A 20,106-nucleotide genomic window follows, 5' to 3' on the forward strand; every position below is an offset into this window, starting at 1 on the left:
CATTTTATACGCTCTGTGTGTTTTGTGTACACAACAGTGTGTGTCTTGCTTCAGTGGGACTTTTGTATGCTTGGTTAACTTTGACTGAGGGCTGGGGCTTTTTTGGGTGGTTCTGTTTTGGTTTGGTTTTTTTTTTTTTGCAATAAATCATAACTTTCCATTCAGAATTGTTGGGTTTTTTTTTAATTTTGTGTTGGAACAGTTACGTAGCTAACATAATGGGAAGTGTTTGTTCAAATTTGGTGTCTAAAGTGAGCTTGTGTTGATGGTTTCAATTCATTCGGCTGTCAATAAAGAGTAAGAATTTACTCTTTGAAGACTTGGAAAATCAGTTTCTTGTTCTTGATCTGTGTGTTTTCATCTCGTATGGGTAAGGTGAAGGGACTGTGAAAAGAAATGGTGTCCTGTTCAGAAGTCACAGCTGTAGAGAGCAATGCTCTCATCCTAAAGCTACAGCCCCTGCCAGCTCCTGTCAGCCAGCTCAGCGTGCACTGCTAATACTTTAAGCCAACCAGTGCTGAAGCAGATGAGCTGTGGCTCATCTTTGGTTTTGGTGACTGTTGGAAAGGGAAAAGCAGAGGTGAATAAAGGGGGCTCTGCCCGGAGCAACTTTAAATGGAAGCTGTGGTGGTGGTGGTTGGGTGGCTTTTCCAAAAAATATATATAAAAGCTTCATCCCTGCCTCAACTATTTAACTGTTAAAATCATAATAAAAACCTATGGGGAAAGCAATGTTATTTAAAATAAATATTTGCATATGCAGTCTGTTTCTTGAAGAGGGGCCAAGTTTGCAGTCATTCTACACGTCTATAAGCCTGAGGCCAATGCTAGTAAATATTCCATATACCAGCGTGGCAAAACTCCTGAGGTGAACTATTGCTTGTGTAAACTTAGATAAGGTGCTGTTGCTTCCCAGAGTAAGGAATTACTGGATCTATTATTGTGCCTAAGCTGGGAATTCACCTCATCCCCTTTCTCAATCTGAGACTTAGATTACAAAACGTCTACATTGCAAAATGTTTGCAGGGTGTAGCTTGCATTTATAGGTATTTAGAACTACAGGGCAACCATTTTGAGGTTGCTTTTTATCCTAACTACATCAGAATGTACAAACCCAGAAAACAATCTTCCAGGTGCCTCTGTACGTGTATGTTTACCCAGCGTGCGTGTGCAGCCTGTGTTTTAGTGCTAGGCCAGAAAGGAATATTCTGTTCAAACCCTTCAGCACACTCGGGGGCAGCTTGCCTGTTTCTGTTGCAAAAGCAACAGTTTTGGCTGCAGCTTGTTTCTGTGGGCCAAGGGCTGTGACCTGGAAAGCAGGCCAAGAGGGTATGGGAAATTAGTGCTCAGGCTGTTAGCTGCCCTCCTTGTCGGAGACAAGTCAAGGGGCTGCAATCCAAGAGGTTCTAAAGATCCCCTCCAGCACCTACCTTCTTGCAATTATCCTCACGCCTGTGCTTTTTGCAGAAAATTTTGGTTTGAAAAGAGTGTAAAACACAGCAGACCACAGCGGAAGACTCACAGATATCCTCTGTGGCCCAAAATGTTTGAACTCTTGTAGGGAAAAGTTCTACTAAGTCACTTTTGAAGGTAATGCTGTGTTCTAGGTCCCTGGGCACAACGGCATGTTAGTGAGCCTGTACCCCAACTTACAGGGATAATTTTCCAGTCTTTTTTTTTTTCTTTTTTCTTTTAAATCGAAACCAAAACGGTGACAGACAGGGCTACTTGTGGCCAGCAGAGAAGGCACTTGAGCTGACAAGTACTCTAAAGGTGTAAGTCATCACTAGGATGCAGAGTTGCAGCAAAACACGGTCTCTGCAGTTACTGAGCTGTTAAGTATCAGGTTCAGGGGTGGCAGGGGACAAAATCATGTGTCTCACCCCCTGATTTTTGGAAGGTTTCCTTGTCCATTAGGTTAGGGTTTAGATTCTCATCTCAAATTGTTCTGTTCAGAGATGCAGTTTGCTAAAGAATATCTGTCCTGCCATGCCAGGCCTGTCTGTGGAAAATGTCTCGTCTTCCCTTAAGCTAAATTCTTTGAAGTTCAGTGATGCCCAAGGAAGTTAGCTGCTGGCATTTGTTATTGCACCTCTTTTATCTCATGCCTCTGCCCTTCAGCTCTAGTGGCTGTTTCAAGCGACAGAGTTGTGAATGAGGCGTCTACGCATACCTCTTCTGCAAAGAATTTAAAGAAGCTCTCTTAGACTTGTTAAGTTATGTAAGAGACCACTCAATGGGGAGACATTCTGCATGTTCATTCTGCAGTGCATCTGCACTCAAACCTAGAGCTTTCTGCAGGGATAACAGTTGTGTCAGTTGTTAACAAAGGGAAGCACCCAGGCTTCTATGCAGAGAGAGCACAGTGGGTGCTGAAGCTGTGAACCATGCCAAAAGGGCCTGACAGTTAATATATTGATCTTAAAATCTAGTAGATTTGTATCCGTATGGATCTGAACTTCTCCTTAGGTAAAATGTTTATTGCTGCATCAAAAACTCTCCTTAGTTTAGCCCACTTGAGCCCCACTGAGCCGCTGTTGCAGCGGGAGGGCTGGAAGTCCCTCAAGAAGGATCTGTGAGAGCAAGCAAAGGCAGGATGAAGCAGCCATTCACACCCTCGTATGTGCAAAGTATGACCAGCAGGGACGGAGGTGTACGCAGTTTGCTTTGCAATGGAGTTAAGAGCAGTGCTTCAAGTTTTCCATTCCATCAACTCTGGAATCCATCTTGTCATCCCAGCATGCATGGAAATTTCATTTAGCAGTTCTTGCAGCCAACCTGGTAATGCAGCTGTCCATTCCTTATGCACTGGCACAGACCTGACTTTTTGTTTCAACATACAGCGTGGGCTGTCGGCTACCTTCTCCTCCAAGCTCTGTCCAGCACAAGAGCCGAACAAAAGTGTCACCCTGAAACCAGCTATAACACTTCAAGTGTGCAAAACACTTCAGTCTTCTAGGCAGTTTCTCACAGCCTGCTTGTTCTGAGGAGCAAATAGTCTCATGGACAGCTGAGGAAGCACCACATACTTTCTAAACAATTCCGTAACAGGAGCAATGAACTTTCAGTAAGGACAAGGACAGGCTTACCGTAATGCTTTCTGTGTTGGAAGTGGAGTGGTGGTGGGGAATTCCCAGAAATGGATATCCTTTCCAGGTTCCTGTTTTGAGGGGTTTGAATTGCTTATAAATACCCTCTCTGAGCCTGAGAGCAGAAAAGACAAGCTCCATCTCCTTTGGCTTTGCCTTTTTTCAGTGGTGAGTGATACTCTGAGCTATATGTGAGCTGTATGTGATAGGTTTAGCTGGCGTTCAGGAGCAGGACTAATGCTTTAGCACGTGGGGCTTCCCTGTACTTACGATAGCCGCAGCAGGGAATGCTAAAATGCAGGTTTCTCGTGTCCATCTGCCTCTGTTGCTGAGTGCTTGGCTAAGCTTGTGGTCAGGCAGAGGGTGTCACTCCTTGTGGAGGGAGAAGCGGGCTCCTGGGCTACAGCCATCAGCGCTGGGGCAGCTGCCCGGGCACAGCTATGGGTGTGATGGGTGCCCTGTCGGCAGTCCCTCAGAGGTGATCCAGAGCTGCTCATCTCTCTTGATTGTCTTGCAGCTCCGTGTCAGGCTCGGGCTGGGAACCATGAGGCTCTGTGTCTGCCTTGTGTTGCTCTCCTTTATTGTATGCGCAAATGCTGACATACCAGGAATACGCGAAAGCGGACGATTTGTCTGGGATGCAGTGGGAGGTAAGCCGCTGTTAGCTTTCCCTCAGGAACCCCCTCCCTGAGCACAGGTTACTGGCGGTATGGACGCAGCCCTCGGAGCTGGGGGGTCCGCTGCTCCACGTGAGGGACCTCACTGTGTCCTGCTGCTGGAAGAGGGCCTTGATCAGCCCCTGTCGGCCCCTCCCGTGGGCTCAGCCCTGTGCAAGGGCTGATGTGGGGAAGCACCTCCCGGTGTTACTGCTCCTTGGGCCTTCCAGCTCCTGGCTGAAATGGTGCTTGACTCTTTCTGGGATGACTCTTTAGTCATCACCTCTGTTTCTCTTCTTTCTTCAGGGGCATGGGATATGTACAGGGCATACCGGGACATGCGCGAAGCAAATTATATAGGTGCTGACAAATATTTCCACGCTCGTGGGAATTATGATGCTGCCCAAAGAGGACCTGGTGGTGCTTGGGCTGCTAGAGTGATCAGGTAATGGATGCTATTTGACTTGTTAACAATGAGTAGCTAGGGATCCAGCATTCTGGTGGGAGTGAAGTCCTTTCTCTTGTACCGAGCTTTTGGCCTAGAAGGGCAGTGGTGGGGGAGCCGTTTGTGTCTGAGCAGCCTGTCGCTGTAGGAATGGTGCCTCTCCTCCCACATCAGTGTGAGCCTTTCCTCTTATCCTCCTGAGGAGGCAGATTCCCTGCCTCTCCATTCCTGGCGATAAGGAGCTCTCCCTGTAACAGTTCTGGATTCCACGGTGGTTCCCAGACAACTGAATCTCACCCCGAGGAGTCCTGTGGAAAAGTTAGTTTTGCAGGAGTGAGGAAACCAACACCGAGTGGAGTTAAATGCTGCTTAGTTCAGGTGGCCTTTTCTCCTCCTGCTAGCGATGCCCGGGAGAAATGGCAAAGCGACTTGAGCGGCCGAGGCGCAGAGGACACCCAGGCGGACCAGGAGGCGAACAAGTGGGGCAGGAGCGGCGGGGACCCCAACCGCTACCGGCCCGCCGGGCTGCCCAGCAAGTACTGACGCTGCTCCGCTGCGACACCTCCCCCGTGCAGTCGAATAAAGGAATTCTGCCGAACGCTGCTCGCCTGGCTGCTGGCTGTGCTCCCGGGGGGACTGCGGCCGGGCGGGGCGGGGGGCTTGCGGGCCCGGCAGCCCAGGGGGGGTCCGCAGCGGCTGCCGAGATCCATGGGCTCCGCGCCGGCAGGGGGCGCGGGGGGGCGCCGCGGGGCGCCGCTCTGGCCGCCGCCTCGTTGGTGCCGGGGAGGCGGTGGGCCGCCATGGACCGTAACCCGTCGCCGCCCTCCAGCGAGGCGGAGGAAGAGGAGGGTGACGCGGTGGGGAACACGGTGTACAGCAAGCACTGGCTTTTCAGCATCCTCAGCCGCCTCATCGAGGTGCGGGGCTGGAGGGGGCGGGGGAGCACCGGGAGGGAAGAGGCGGGCGGGCCCGGTGAGCGCCCAGCGCCTCACGGCTGGCGGGCCCGGTAGGATCCCAGCGCCTCACGGGGGGCGGGAGCGCCCTGAGGGAGGAGGCGGGCGGGCCCGGTGAGCGCCCAGCGCCTCAGGGCGGGCGGGAGCACCGGGAGGGAGGGAAGATGCGGGCGGGCCCGGTAGGTTCCCAGCGCCTCACGGCTGGCGGGCCCGGTGAGCGCCCAGCGCCTCAGGGGGGCGGGAGCGCCGTGAGGGAGGGAAGATGCGGGCGGGCCCGGTAGGTTCCCAACTCCTCACGGGGGGCGGGAGCGCTCTGAGGGGAGGCGGGCGGCCCGGTGAGCGCCCTGAGAGAAGATGCGGGCGGGCCCGGTAGGTTCCCAGCGCCTCACGGGGGGCGGGAGCGCCGTGAGGGAGGGAAGAGGCGGGCGGGCCCGGTGAGTGCCCAGTGCCTCACGGCTGCTGGGGGCCGCTCCCGGGGCCGCTCGGCACGCTGAGTTCCTGCTTGTGTGTGTTTGTTTTGACGCTGTGACAAGCGACAGGTGGTTGTTAGCGTTTGATGGCATCTGTCGGTGGTAGCTCACGTAACGCCGTACCCCTGTGTGCCCCCCACCCCTTCGCACCAGGTCATTAGCCCCGAGAAGACAGATCCCACTGTAAGCCCCGAGGAAACCCAGACGGAGCTGGACGAAGAGATGGAGAATGACATTTGCAAAGTGTGGGACATGTCCATGGATGAGGTAGGAGCGGTGTGTGGGAATTGGACCCAGAGGGTGGTTCACAGCTACGGGCATTTCTGCCCTGTGTGTTGTCAGGATCCTTCTGGAAGCGGGCGAAGACACAGAATTATGTGGACTTGGTCAGCTTCTGGTTGTACTGATTACTCTATCGTTTGGCTGACAGTGCCCTGAGAGTCCTTAGGCAGGGCAGGTGTGGTGAATTGGCATCACGCAGGCACATCAGGAAGGCTACCTTTCAAAATGAGCAAGAATGTTGTGTGCACTCTTAAGCCTGGACTAGTTTGCAAAAGCACTCCTAGCTGCTGGGCCCCATGCTGCTGCTTGAGGATGTAAAGCAGAACAGTGTATGATGTAAAAGAAACGAGGTGGTCTGCCCGACCCGTCCCTCCAGCTGGCTGAAGGATTGTGGGGTGCTGTTGCTTTGAGTCAGCTGACACTAATGGGGCCGTATGCACACCTGTTGGTTTCTGTATTATATGCAGGAGGTGAACCAAAGCTCAGAGTTACTAGAAGACAGCACCTTAGCTATAGCTGAATTTAACCCAGGTGCATAGCCTGTATCTTCAGCAGTTTGATTATGGAGATAATATTGATGCCATCTCTAAATAGGCATATTTCCTCTAGCATTTGTAATGCATCCTGGTGGGAAGTGTAGTTTCTCTGATAGATCAACAACCTTTTAAAGTTTAGCTACAGACCTGCAGTCAATGTCACATAGCTTTTTTGGGTATTTTCATCAACATTCTCAAATTGCTGGCACAAATATTCAAGTAAGAGGTATTTTTTTATTGCTACTATTATATGTCCTGGCTGTTTATTTAGGTATTTTAAATAAACATACGAAGATGTGTACCTTTCCTTCCCAAATAGAGAACTAATCTTGTGTTTCAGTGTGGTAAAATGAGGAGATTTTTTCTTTTCATAGAATGGTCGACTTGTAGAATCATAGAATGGTTGGTTGGAAGGCGCCTTAAAGATCACCCAGTTCCAGCCCCCTGCCATGGGCAGGGATGTCTTCAACTACATCAGGTTGCTCAGAGCCCCATCCAGCCTGGCCTTGAACACTGCCAGGGATGGGGCACCCACAGCTGCTCTGGGCAGCCTGTACCAGTGCCTCACCACCCTCACAGTAAAGAATTTCTTCCTAATATCTAATGTAAATCCACCCTCTCTTAGTTTAAAAACCGTTTCCTCTTGACCTGTCACTACATGGCTTGTAAAAAGCCCCTCTCCAGCTTTCCTGTCGGCCCCTTAGGTACTGGAGGCTGCTGTAAGGTCTCCCTGGAGCCTTCTCTTCTCGAGGCTGAACAACCCCAACTCTCTCAGCCTATCTTCACAGCAGAGGTGCTCCAGCCCTCTGACCATCTTAGTGGCCTCCTCTGGACTTCCTCCAGCAGTTCTTTGTCCTGCCTGTGCTGGGAGCCCCAGAGCAGTAATACAGGTGGGCTCTCAGGAGAGCCGACTAGAGGGGGAGAATCACCTCCTTCAGCCTGCTAGCCCACAATTCTTTTGATGCAGCCCAGGATTCGGTTGGCTTTCTGGGCTGCAAGTGCACATTTCCAGGCCATATTGAGCTTCTTAACCACCACACCCCCACTTCCTTATCCTCAGGGCTGCTCTTGTTCTTTCTCCGCACAGCCTGTATTTGTGCTTGGGATGGCCCCCACCACAGGCATGACCTCACACTTGGCTGTGTTGAACTTCACAAGGTTTGCACAGGCCTACCTCAAGCATGTCAAGGTCTTCTGGACTGGCATCCTTCCCTCCAGCATGCTGACCTCACCACACAGGTTGGTGTCATTGGCAGACTTGCTGGGGTGCAGTCGATCCCATGCCTGTGTTGCCAACAAACATGTTGAGGAGCGGCTGGTGCCAGTAGCGGACCCCTGAGGAATGCCACTTGTCACTGGTCCGCTTGGAGCTGGTGACCACAACTCTTTGAGGTGATCATCTAGCCAGTGCCTTATCCACCCAGCAGTCCATCTGTCATATCCATGTTGTATCCAGTTTAGAGATGAGGATGTTGGCAGGATAGTGTCAGATGCTTTGTACAAGTCCAGGTAGGTGACATCAGTTGCTCTTCCCTCATTGGACCAACGCGTAACCCCATCACAGAAGGCCACTAATTTGTCAGGTGCAATTTGCCCTTAGTGAAGCCATGTTGGCTGTCACCAATCACCTCCTTATTTTCCCTGTGCCTTAGCACAGATTCCAGGAGGATCTGCTCCATGATTTTTGCCAGGGACAGAGGTGAGTCTGACCAGCCTGCAGTTTCCTGGGTCTTACTTATTTCCTTTTTTAAAACTGGGAGTTAAATTTCCTCTTTTCCAATCAGTGGGAACTACAGTGGATTGCCATGACTTATCAAATATGATGGATAGTGGCTTAGCCACTTACATTCGCCCGTTCTGTCAGTATCATGGATGCATCTATCAGGTCCCATGGACTTGTGCACCTTCAGGTTTCTTAGATGGTCTCAGGCGATCCTTTCCTACAGTGAGCAGTTCATTCTCCCAGTCCCTGCCTTTGCCTTCTGCGACTTGGGCGGTGTGGCCAGAGCACTTGCTGTTGAAGACCGAGGCAGAAAAGTCATTGAGTACATCAGCCTTCTCCATGTCCTGGATAACTAGGTCTCCCATTTTCTTCTGGAGAGTGCCCACATTTTCCCTAGTCTTCCTTTTATCACCAGTGTACCTATAGAAGCATTCCTTGTTGCCCTTGGCATCCCTGGCCAGCTTTAATTCTATCAGTCTGATAGAATTAATAAATCTGGTCCCTGGCTATGTGGACAATTTCTCTGTATTCATCCCAGCTACCTGTCCTTGCTTTCACCCTTTGTGTTTGATTTTGTCCAGGAGCTCCTTGTTCATACCATGCAGGCCTCCTGGGGTTTTGCCCAACTTCTTTGTTGGGATGCATCCCTCCTGAGCTTGGAGGAAGGGTGATCCTGACTATCAGCCAGCTTCTTGGGCCTCTTTTCCCTCCAGGGCTCTATCCCATGGCATCTACCAAGCAGATCCCTGAGAGGCCTGTCCTTGTTTTGGTTGGGATAGAGTACTTTTTTTTCTCAGTACACTGGCACAGTGCTGTGTTTTTGGATGTGGTGTGAGAATCATGTTGATAACACCATGAATTTCAGTAGTGTTTATACTAAGTCAAGGACTTTTCCGTTTCTGAGACCCTGCGGTGAGAGGGCTGGAGTGGCAGGCACTAAGAAGCTGGGGGGGACACAGCCAGACAGCTGACCCAAACTAGCCAAAGGATATTCCATACCAGTATATAACTGGGGGAGTTGGCTGGGGCCAGCCATCACTGCTTAGGGACTGGCTGGCATCAGTCAGCAGGGGGTGAGCAATTGTATTGTGCATCGCTTGGGATTTTTTCCCCTTCCCTTTGGATTTTATTCCTCCCCTCTTATCTCTCTCCTTTTCGTTATTGTTATTTTATTTTATTTTATGTCAATTATTAAATTGTTTTTATCTCAGCCTTTGAGTTTTACCTTTTTCCCAGTTCTCCTCCCCAGTGCTGCTGAGGGGATGGCGAGTGAGACGTGAGCGAGCAACTGCGTAGTACTTAGTTGCTGGCTGGGGTTAAACCATGACAAGGCCAAAGTCAGCTCTCCTGAAGTCCAGGGTAGCGATCTCGCTGTGCACCCTCCTCACTGCCCTAAGGATCTTGAACTCCACCATTTTGTGGTCACTGCAGCCAAGGCTGTCCTTGAGCTTCACATTCCCCACCAGCCCCTTCTTGTTGGTGAGAACAAGGTCCAGCATGGCACCTCTCCTCGTTGGCCCCTCTAGCATTTGGAGAAGGAAGTTACTGTCCATGTGTTCCAGGAATCTCCTGGATTGCCTATGCCCTGCTGTGTCCCTCTAACGGATATCAGGGTGGTTGCAGTCCCCCATGAGGACCAGGGCTTGTGAACATGAGGCAGCTCCTGTCTGCCATCCAGAAGGCCTCATTCGCTCACTCTGCCTGGTTGGGAGGCTGTAGTGGACCCCCACTGTAATAGCACGTGTCCCTGCCCCTCCCTTAACCCGACTATTTGTGTGGTCTGCTCCGGGGCTAATGGTAATCCCTTTCCTTTGTTTCTTTTTGTATGTCAGGGTGATGCCACTGAAAACACGTATGGCGGACTCTGACTTAGGTCTCTGAGCCTCTGTTGAGACCGAAAAGAAACTAAGTGTGACTTTGGGGCTCATGTATAGCAAATCACTGGCATCCTGATCATACAGGGGCTTGTGATCTCATTGAAAAACAGGAGTGTTGGTATTAACGTCTCTCTTGTAGTGAGTGTGACCTCCTTTGGTTCAGTCCTTGTGCTTTGAGAACAAATTTGATTTGTGTTTTGGTAATTGTAGAGGTCCATTTACTTGGCCATTCATTTCTTCCACAGGATGTCGCTTTATTTCTTCAGGAGTTCAACGCCCCCGATATATTCATGGGAGTTTTTGCCAAGTCAAAATGTCCTCGCCTTACTGTAAGTAGGAGCTGTCAAAAAGCCGTCACATATTAATAGCAATAGTAGATAGCTCTGTACATGGGTTTGCACGTATCTCTCTCATTCTGTCGCATGTTTGAATACATTAGGGGAACAAGGAGAAAGCGCAAAATCAAATTTTGAGATGCTTTTTCGTAGTGTTTTTAATAGTCTAGTCAGTAACTATTTCAGTGATGTTGAAGCTGATATATGTCATTAATGATGAAGGACTAAGTTTATCAAACCTTGTTATAAGGCTTGTTATAAAACCCCGTAAAGACTGGCCTTTTTTTTTCTCATTACTTATTTCATGATTACTGAACAGAAATGTCGTGAATTTTGTTTAGTCAGACATACCAAAGTGTGGTGGGTTGACCTTGGCTGGAGGCCAGGTGCCCACCAAACTGCTTTATCACTCTGCCCCTCCTCAGCTGGACAGCAGGAGAAAAAGATGACAAAAGGCTTATGAGTTGAGATAGGGGCAGGGAGATCACTCAGCAATTACTATCATGGGCAAAACAGACTTGACTTGGGGAAATTAGTTTGATTTATTACTAATCAAATCAGAGTAGGGTAATGAGAAATAAAACCTGAATCTTAAAATGCCTTCTGCCCACCTCTCCCTTCTTCCCAGGCTCAACTTCACTCCTAATTTCTCTGTCTCCTCCCCTGAGTGGCGCAGGGGGACAGGGAATGGGAGTTATGGTTGGTTCATCACACGCTGTCTCTGCCACTCATTCCTCCTCACTCTCTGCCCCTGTTCCAGTGTGGTGTCCTTCCCATGGGGCACAGCCCCTCAGACACAGACCATTTTGTGTGAGTCCCCGCAGGGTCACAAGCCTTGCCAGCAGCCCTGCCCCAGCCCAGGCTCCAATCCCCGTGGGACCATTGGATGGGGATCTGCTCCACTGTGAATCTCCATGGGCCGAGGGGGACAGCCTGCCTTGCCATGGGCTTCCCCTCGGGTTGCCAGGGAATCTGCTCTGGCACCTGGAGATACTCCTGCACTGACCTGGGTGTCTACAGGGCTGTTGCTCTTACATAGTCTCACTCCTCTCTCTGGCTGCAGTTGCTGTTGTGGTGGTTTTTTGCCCCTTTTTAAACATGTTGTCCCAGGGGCGCTACCGCCATCACTGGGCTTAGTGATGGCTTAGCCTTGGCCAGCAGTGGGTCTGTTTAAGAGCCAGCTGGCATTGGCTCCATTGGACATGGTGGAAACTTCTGGCAGCTTCTCACAGAAACCACCCCTGTATCTGCCCTGCTACAAAACTTTGCCACGCAAACCCAATACAAAAGCTAATCTTGGCAGTTAAGAACTCCTAGACACCAATGTGTAATACTTTTTTGTTTGTTTGTTTTTCCTTCTTCCTTTGTTTTGATGTCATTGCTTTGCAGCTATACTGTAATTCAGTATAGGTTTTCAAAGGTATTCAGTGTTGGTATGACTTCCCTTTCTCTGAAGTTACCGGACACTTTACTTCAGGAGATCAGTAGAAACACACAGTTGAAAGTTCAGTACTTTATCTTTTAAAGAGACAACCAAAATATGGAAGCGAGTGCAAATTGTCCGTCACAGCTGCTTTCTTGAAATAGTGTCTTCTAGAGTGTCTGCTGTAATGTAGTAGAGGTAATAGCATGTTAATTATTAAGAAAATAATCTTGAACAGCCAGAGTTGATTACAAACTTTAAATTGCTGAAAATGAATGATTCCCAGGGCATTCTCTGTTAGCACGAGTTACCCGCAGGTATTTCAGAGCTCTTATAGAAGTATGCATCCTTTCAATGATTGTTTAGCTGTGAACATCCTAATGGGATGCACTGCTTTTGGCTTTGTTTTGGTTTGGTGGTTTGTTTTTGGTTTGGTTGGTTTTTTAGATCTCTGCAATCAGAAAATGGGCTTTGCTGGAAGCTTGTATTAAGACCCGTTTCTTTTGGCAGGAGATGAATATCTGTGAGGGTTACACTTACATGGCAATAGTTTTGTTCTTGAGATTCTTCATTGTTTTAATAATAGGGATGCCAGATTAGCTTCGAAACAGTATATGTAGAATATGCAAGCAAAGTTGATTTCAAGATATATTTGCTTTTATGGAACACCTTAGCACCTAAATATCTGAATAGTACCTGTCATGAGTATATTTCAAGCTAGTCTAATAGCATTCTGTAGAAAAATCAGTATCTCTGTCCTGAAATTGGTGGGTCATAAGAACTTGGAGACCAAACTGGAAAATGTCTGAAAATTTCTTACTTTTGTCTTACGGGTGTGGAAATAAAATTGTGAACTACGTTGCAGTTGCCTCATTATACTGTATTTTGGCTTTTCAGGAAATCTGTGTGGGAATATTAGGAAATATGGCCTGTTTCCAAGACATATGCATGTCCATTAGTAAAGATGAGAATCTTGGGTAAGTGCGTATGTGCTTTATACACTCACGACTACTGCTCTTCTGGACTCAAAATCATGAAATAGATGTTCAGAAGGAACTAAGTTTGCCTGCCATGCCTCATCTTCATTCACACCTTTCTGGCTGACTGTATGTGTGGGAAGTGTTCAGTGAAGGAAAGAAACAATACAGAGCACAATTATTTTTGTTTTTTTCATCACCCAAGTTCTTGAATCTTTTATTTCTAAGTTTGGCAATCTTGAAACACTGGAAATGCATGCACAGTCAGAAGAAGCTGGTTTTAATCTCAGAACATGGCTACAGTTATGAAATCAACCTTTTTATAATTATTGTCTTAAGCAAAGATAGATTTTATTAACTTTTATTTTGCATTTTCTCCTTAAAGCCAAGTGTTACTGCAACGTTTGTGTGATTCAGACTCCCCGACTCTTCTGGAAACGAGCAGGTAGGACATCTCAGAAATTTATGCATCATTAGTGTAGTTCTGCTATGTTCTGAGGCCTGGGAAGAAAACTGACAAGTGGGTTCACTGTTTTATTATCCTTTCTTTTCCTGTCCTTTTTATCATTTCCACATAGTTCTGGAATCAGTTCGCTGTGAGCTAACTTCCTGTTTCTGTCACATCATTCTCATTATTTTGGATTTACACTTGTACAATTAAAATGAATGAATTGGCTTCTGATTTGTTTAATGGGCAATTCTTGTCTAGGTTGTTGTTAACTTGCCTCTCCCAGCCTGAGGTTGCTAATGTCTGGGTTGAGAGAATCCGAGAAAACCCTTCCGTGTATGACTGTGTGTGCTTTATCATGTCCAGCTCTACAAATGGTAAGTTGCCAAAACAAGTTGGGAATTGGTGGGTGTTTGCAGAAAAAAATGAGAACTGAAGTATGCCATTTCAAAGACAAATATTTTCAATTGGAAGTACAGAATTGCTCTAAAATAAAGCAAACCTCATGAATTTAAAGGATGCCAAAATAAACCTGTTCTGCCTTTGCAGGTTTATAAATGTATGTAAAACCAACCAGAAAAGTGGCCACAGTAGAAGAAAGCTTTGTGGGGGAGTCAAAATAAGTTGAATAGAAAAAATTGTTATTTGGCACAGCAAGGGAAAGGAATAGTCCTCATTCAGGCCTATACACGTGTTATTTTTGGTCCTTGAAACAAGACCTCATTTACATTTTTTTTTTTCAAATCAGATAGGTATTTCCATTTCTAAAAAAAAACATTCTTGTGGAATGCGAACTGGAGGAATGATTCAGTTATTCTGAACGGCAGCTGAATACTGCACAGGGTTTGCATATGCAGTCAGTAGCACACAAATCTCTCTAGCACTAATTTAGTAAAAAACACACTAAGCACCTATTAATGGAAATATTTTGAATAGCATTTATGTTTCACGTCCGACTCAATTGTAATAGCAGTTATGATTTGTCTAGGAATCCTAATAATTTAGCTTTTTCAATTTGGTTGGGTTTCTGGGTTTTTTTAATGACAGTGCTCAAAATTCCTGCTCTGTCCAATTAAAATCACAGATCTACTTCAGTGAAATGCAGATTGGCAGATGTAAGGTTAGCAGAGTGCTGCATGTTCGGAACAAATCTTAGAAAGTTTCATTTCAGAAGCAGAAGAATGAGACTTTTCAGGAATGTGAAGTCTCTTTGCAGAATAAAGTTTGGCTTCATAAGTGGCATGATAAAGTGTCGGTGGCCTTTCGAACAACCCGGTTTATCAAGCTCTTCACCTGATCTATGCCACAAAAAGGAATTAAACATAGTAACCCTTAGTAGGTCATGAACGAAACTAACATATTTCAGCACTGCATTTACTCTGAATATTTCTATATATTAGCATTTTGTGAGCTAAGTTTTGCTCTTCAGTTTTAGTCTTGTTGAAATTTATACGTTCTCTCTTGTGCAGTTGAATTGCTGGTAAAAGTGGGTGAAGTGGTGGACAAACTCTTTGATCTAGATGAAGAGCTAATGTTAAACTGGATTAAAAATGGTACTTGTCGGTCTGTGGGACCATCTGTAGATGATTCCCCTGAAGAACTTCCAGATTTCAAGATTGTGCCTTGTATACTTGAAGCAGCCAAACAAGTCCGGTATGTCAGATTTCTTTTTGGTTTCATGGTTGGGGAGACTCCTCTTAACCTTGTTGAGACCTGTGTCTGAACATTTTAATTTCAGTGGGAGCTGCATAGTTTGACGGATCACTAGAATACATTTTGCTGTACTTGTAATTTGAAATGAGTCAACTAGTTTGTTAGCAAAGAGAGTGGCAGTGATTGCTGATAGTCTTCTGTGTGTCCAGAACACACAGAAAATAAACTCAGCAATCAGATCTTTAATAAGTCTTTGTTTTTTGTTTGTTTTGTGTAGATCAGATAATCCGGAAGGACTTGATGTTTATATGCATATCTTGCAGCTTCTGACCACGGTGGATGAGGGTATTCAGGCTATTGGTAAGACACTTGATGGCACCAAGAACGGCAGTAACGTCTGGATCATCAGATATTTAATGGGGAGAAAAATAATTCATGTACCTAGAATAAATTTGTTGGGTTGGTGGGTTCTCTTTATTTCTTTCTCAAGTGCAGGCTCCTGATGGAGGAAAAGAGACTTGGAGTTTGCTTTATGACCTCGTTTGCCATGAACTTTGCCAGCCAGATGACCCACCGATCATTGTGCAGGAGCAGAAGACTGTGTTGGCCTCTATTTTGTCCGTGCTGTCTGCTATGTTTGCTTCACAGACAGAACAAGAATACACCAAGATGAGGAAAAGCAAGTTGTGCTTTTTTCTGGGTTTTTTGTTTGTTTTTTTTTTAAGTTATTTTCACAGTTGACTTTGTGTACATGAGGTGAAAGGTGATTAATTTATTACTGTTTATTAGAGATCGGTTCAGAACACAGAATTCAGTTACATGTTTGAATACCGTAAGACTTTTTACTGGTGACTCTTAAAAATCACAGCTAGCTCAAAGTTCAGTTACTGGATATCTCTGAAGAGTTACAGTAATAGAATTTACAGATTCTGTTCAGTCTTCTGCACTGGGTAAATTAATGAAAATTGCACAATTCATCTTTGCTAAAATACGAGGTCTTGATAGTAATACTTTTTTTTTTTTAGTAGAGGGAGATTCTGCACTTTCTTAAATCCATCTTTATCACTTGTTACTTTTCAGTCCATTGACAAGTCTTTAGAATTAAAAAGCCTGCCTTGGGAAGGTCAGAGTCATCTGCAGCAGAAAGATGTTATATTGGTTTGGTTTATCAGATAGGATATCTGGATGCAAATTTGACATACCAGCCTCTCGTGAGACATTTTCCTTCTCATGTTTCTTACCACTGGCATATACTTTCTATAGATACAGGGTAACTTGCAGAAAAAATGGTTTGGGTTTTAGATTACATTTCCATTGCTACTTGCTCCTTTAAAACAGTCTTTGACAAAACAACACTGTCAGAATGTACATACCTAGAGCTTTTGTGTAAAATCTGGCAGTGTTTTCAGAATTCTCACACCTTGAAAGGATGGAGAAGAATTTTGAGTGTTAAACTTCCATTTTCTTGTTACTTTGTTAGATATGCCTCTGATTGGGAGCTTGATTCGTATCTTACAATACATGGAGGGCTGTGGGAAGAGAGCTGTTGATAACTCAAAGGAATCCGAACAAGAAGACACTGGAGGGGCTGATATTAATGAGGAAGATTTCCATTTAAAAATTTTGAAGGATATTTGCTGTGAATTACTTTCCAATATGCTTCAAGAACTGACAAAGGTAAGAATAAACAAAATTCTAAGAGAGGGATTTCTGCAGAACAGGTAAGAAAACAGACATTGCTATTAATGTGGTCATCTTTCTGTGTCAGTGAAGGTGCATGCTGGACATTCATTAGAGAATCAATCAGAAATTGAGTAGCAACATGTGTGTTAGATGGCAGGGAGAGATTTTCTGAGGTGTGTGCCTCCAGGGTCAAGATTCTGTGTGATAAATTCTCTAGGTGTATGTCACCATTTCTTTTGAATGAAAGCCAATTTATTTAAGAAAACAAAAGAATATTAATATATGAACTCACCTTCTTAGCTGGGCTCCCTTATTAGGGGAGCATTCAGATTAAAAGACTTGTGTGTGAGCTTTCACACTGTTATGTATTAGCTACATCTGGCATTCGCTGAGAACTGTAAGTTCTGGTTGTTTTACCCATTTTTGAGAACAAAGTGCATACTGCAGACAGTGCAGAAAGTTTTGAGTTGGTTCTTCAACAGCTGTTCATGATGTGCAAGCTGTATTTCTCATTTTATTTTCCAGGAAAATACATTAGAAGGACTACACCAGGGACATTTAAATGAACAGACATGTTCCTGTGCATTTCAGAACCTCTTACCTCTGTATTTTGCATCAGTGAGTATGTTGCAAGGTCTTTAATATAGCTGAAAAAATACTATTCAGGTGGCAAGACCTTTGAGAGTCAGAGACAGAAATAGGTCAGAATTGCTCAGACACAGGTAATACGCCATTCCAGACAGTCTTTACTCTGTCTGTTCTGGCTTACTTCAGCCAGAGCTTTGCCTAAATCATCAGCTGGTATAAGGATCAAACTGTGCTGAGATGAGTGGATGTCTGCAAATTTATGATAGTTGAAAATGTGTCCTGTATATTTTTATAGAATAATTACTCTAAAGATTTTTCATAGGGAGCTTTTCTTTATGTACTTTTAATCAATAAAATAAGCATTTGGGGAAGGTGATAATGTTTCAGAATTGAGGCCAACTGAAATGGTGGGGATTAGGAGAAAGGTATGTACAGTGTTGGCTGCTGCTGGTGGGCAGGTACAGAAGTAGAAAGGCCCCCTATACCAAGCGTAGGAATTCTGTGTTCCGTGCAAGCTGTTTTGTTTTGTTATTTTCTTTTTGTGTGTGCGTGTGTTTATGATTTCATTTCTAGGTGGAGAGTTTCCTTGAAGTTCTGCGTGAGGCTGATCAGACACTTGCTGACAATCTAGAAAAATGTTTCCCAAGCCTGAAGGTTCATGCCTGAGAATATACATGAAATATTTTCCTTCTTTGGAGTGAAGATTTTGACTGTTCATTACAGTGTTTCAGAAATCAGGTTCAGAAAATGCAGGAGAACGAGGCAACCTCCTTACCAACAGGTGGCTTTTAAGAAATTTTCCAGGTTAATCTGATCTGCCTGGGGAAGGAAATTGGTGTAAATTCAGTTCTGCATCTTCCATCCTGTTGGCTCTGGTGATGAGAGACTGTTGATTTCTAATTGCTTCTCTGCAGTGTAGTTTTCTTGGAAAAACTCTTGATTCTGTCCTTTTCAATTTAAGTTGAAACAGCAAAATCAATGAAATGCACTAAATAGTTTTTTATGATGCTGGTTTCTTCCACTTTGCTGTTGGTAAAAAGAGGATTGATCAATAGGAAATCCCAGATGTCCTCTGCCTGAAGACCTTCAAGTACCTGATAAAAACAGAGTTAAATTACACAGTTGTTTGTGTTTGGTTTTGGTTCTCTTTGAGATTGTATGAGTACCTTGAGCAGGTATGGCAACAGAAACGTTTCATCCTGCTTCTTTAAAATCTTCATACTTCTTACACTGAAGTGTCTTCTGCACCTCAGCTCTGAGTTGTGGCGTCTAGGTCCTGTGCAGTTTAAAGGATTTGAGAACATGGTTACCAGTGGTCTGTGCTGCAGCTTCCAACCATTGCAGCCAGTTATCCAGAGTTAGAGTTGCAGGGCAGGTTTGGATTTTATTTGTGGCATACTTGCAAACTTTCTGCTTTTGTAAAGCAGTCTCCGCTTCCTTTTAGGAATGTAATGTGTATCGGACCGTTCTTTCCTCATTTGTGTGTCTTAAGAATTATCTGTGAATGACATTAGAAATGCCGTGTTAGCCTTGCTTTTTCAGGGGACCTTGAGGTGTTAGGTCACTTACAGTAAATTCAGTCTTCTAAAAATCCCCTTTTTAATTTCATTATGTTTTAACTGCATTAGATTTTTAGATCATGTGCCTGCATGCAGTACAGCTAACATATTCAGTGTCTGAAAAGACAGTATAACAACACATCAGCTTCACTGTTCTTATAAATGAGAGTAAAAAACAATTGGTCTTTATTAGGTTTGAGATGTAAAAGAAAATGGGAACCAGAGTGTAGAGAATAACTTTCTACTATATACACACATTCCCTGGCTCTCCAGGTTTTTATAGACTTTAAGTATTGTGCTGGGCCATGTTTTGTTTGCCTCGAGTTACCTATACATGTGGTAAAATACGGTATGTGTATATGTATATAGCTTTTTCATCCAAACTTCCAGTTCTCAAAAACTGTGCAATTTAATCATTCCCTTGGGCTGCCAGCAGCATCTTGGTTGTCAGCAGGGGATTTGAAATTACAGATATCTGACTTGTGTCACCAAAAAGAATTGTCATGGTTTCTATCAGTTTTTGTATGCTATGTTTATTGGAGAAAGCTGGTAACTGTGAATAGGATGACAGCATTTTTCATACTACTTTGACAGTTTTGGGATATTTTCTTAAACCTATAGATTTGTAATAAACTTTCTTTTAAAAAAACCCTGTACGCTCTCCTTCATTCTAAGTGTCAGTTAGACTTGTTTTCTGAGCCACTGGAAATCTCTGTTACTCTGAAATATGTCATTTGTCAGAGGAAAATTGAACCTCTTTGTAATGTCTCAATGTCCTGTAAAATACGTTGTTGATCACTGGATATTCATTTGGACTCTCTTTGGCTTTCTTTGCTTAGTCATTTTTATGGTCTGGAAGTTAATCTGTCTTTCATGTAGTTGTTAACATTTTTCTGAGCTTAATTTGTCCCCAGATGTATTCTAAGTATCTCCGTGATAGCCCACTATAGTTAGAATTATTTCTGGTTTGTGTCTCTTGAAATTTGTTGGAGTCATTGAAATTTTGTAGTAGTTGTTTAATGTAACATACAAAAACCCTGAGACAGGATCTGTTGTTTTATTTTGTTCCTTGTTCTTTCCAATACGCAAATACCCAGTATTGCTGCTTAATTGTTAAATGTGGTATCACTAATTACAGTGAGTAGATGAGATATATAATTTCCCTGATATAATTGTTGCCTAAGTGGGATGATATCCAATGCCTGTCGTGCTAGAAAAAATGGCCAGTGGCAGTAAGTGGGAAAAGAGCTGGGTCTCATCCTGCAAGAAGCTGTAGAAATGGGTCAGTCAGCCTTGCTTCAGCAGAATGCTAGTTAGGTGTGCTGGGTGTTTTTATCCTTGGTAAGCCTGGTGAAATGGAGACTGAATTCCCCCTTTACCCCGCCGAACCGCTGCCTTTGTGCAGGCTG

General features: G+C 45.0%; 2 protein-coding genes across 3 annotated transcripts; both read left to right on the forward strand.

Annotated features, from left to right (window-relative positions):
• The first annotated feature begins 3,147 nt into the window (after positions 1 to 3,147).
• On the forward strand, positions 3,148 to 4,793 carry LOC119154953 (serum amyloid A protein-like). Its single transcript, XM_037403021.1, has 4 exons — positions 3,148 to 3,257; positions 3,607 to 3,739; positions 4,052 to 4,190; positions 4,592 to 4,793. The coding sequence occupies exons 2-4, from the start codon at positions 3,634 to 3,636 to the stop codon at positions 4,731 to 4,733; spliced, it is 387 nt and encodes a 128-aa protein (XP_037258918.1). The 5' UTR covers positions 3,148 to 3,257; positions 3,607 to 3,633; the 3' UTR covers positions 4,734 to 4,793.
• Positions 4,794 to 4,935: 142 nt separating this feature from the next.
• Positions 4,936 to 19,738, forward strand: SAAL1 (serum amyloid A like 1). 2 transcript variants are annotated; one of them, XM_037402185.1, is made up of 12 exons: positions 4,936 to 5,107; positions 5,767 to 5,880; positions 10,277 to 10,360; positions 12,687 to 12,766; positions 13,152 to 13,211; positions 13,476 to 13,591; positions 14,684 to 14,867; positions 15,145 to 15,227; positions 15,358 to 15,546; positions 16,348 to 16,544; positions 17,076 to 17,168; positions 17,712 to 19,738. In XM_037402185.1, the coding sequence occupies exons 1-12, from the start codon at positions 4,991 to 4,993 to the stop codon at positions 17,802 to 17,804; spliced, it is 1,410 nt and encodes a 469-aa protein (XP_037258082.1). In that variant the 5' UTR covers positions 4,936 to 4,990; the 3' UTR covers positions 17,805 to 19,738. The 2 variants fall into 2 exon arrangements, with proteins under 2 accessions (XP_037258082.1, XP_037258083.1); XM_037402186.1 differs by lacking the exon at positions 15,358 to 15,546.
• The last annotated feature ends 368 nt before the right edge of the window (positions 19,739 to 20,106 follow it).

The sequence above is a fragment of the Falco rusticolus genome, chromosome 10 (assembly GCF_015220075.1).
Source record: "Falco rusticolus isolate bFalRus1 chromosome 10, bFalRus1.pri, whole genome shotgun sequence".
Lineage (NCBI taxonomy): Eukaryota > Metazoa > Chordata > Aves > Falconiformes > Falconidae > Falco > Falco rusticolus.

What these genes read in the sequence shown, in the direction of transcription:
- SAAL1 (XM_037402185.1), top strand. Translation starts at nt 4,991, where the DNA reads ATGGACCGTAACCCGTCGCCGCCCTCCAGCGAGGCGGAGGAAGAGGAG. An exon ending in AGTAAAGATGAGAATCTTGG is followed by an intron (nt 12,767 to 13,151) that starts GTAAGTGCGTAT and finishes TTCTCCTTAAAG; the next exon opens with CCAAGTGTTACTGCAACGTT. An exon ending in ACTCTTCTGGAAACGAGCAG is followed by an intron (nt 13,212 to 13,475) that starts GTAGGACATCTC and finishes ATTCTTGTCTAG; the next exon opens with GTTGTTGTTAACTTGCCTCT.
- LOC119154953 (XM_037403021.1), top strand. Translation starts at nt 3,634, where the DNA reads ATGAGGCTCTGTGTCTGCCTTGTGTTGCTCTCCTTTATTGTATGCGCA. An exon ending in TGTCTGGGATGCAGTGGGAG is followed by an intron (nt 3,740 to 4,051) that starts GTAAGCCGCTGT and finishes TTCTTTCTTCAG; the next exon opens with GGGCATGGGATATGTACAGG. An exon ending in TGGGCTGCTAGAGTGATCAG is followed by an intron (nt 4,191 to 4,591) that starts GTAATGGATGCT and finishes TCCTCCTGCTAG; the next exon opens with CGATGCCCGGGAGAAATGGC.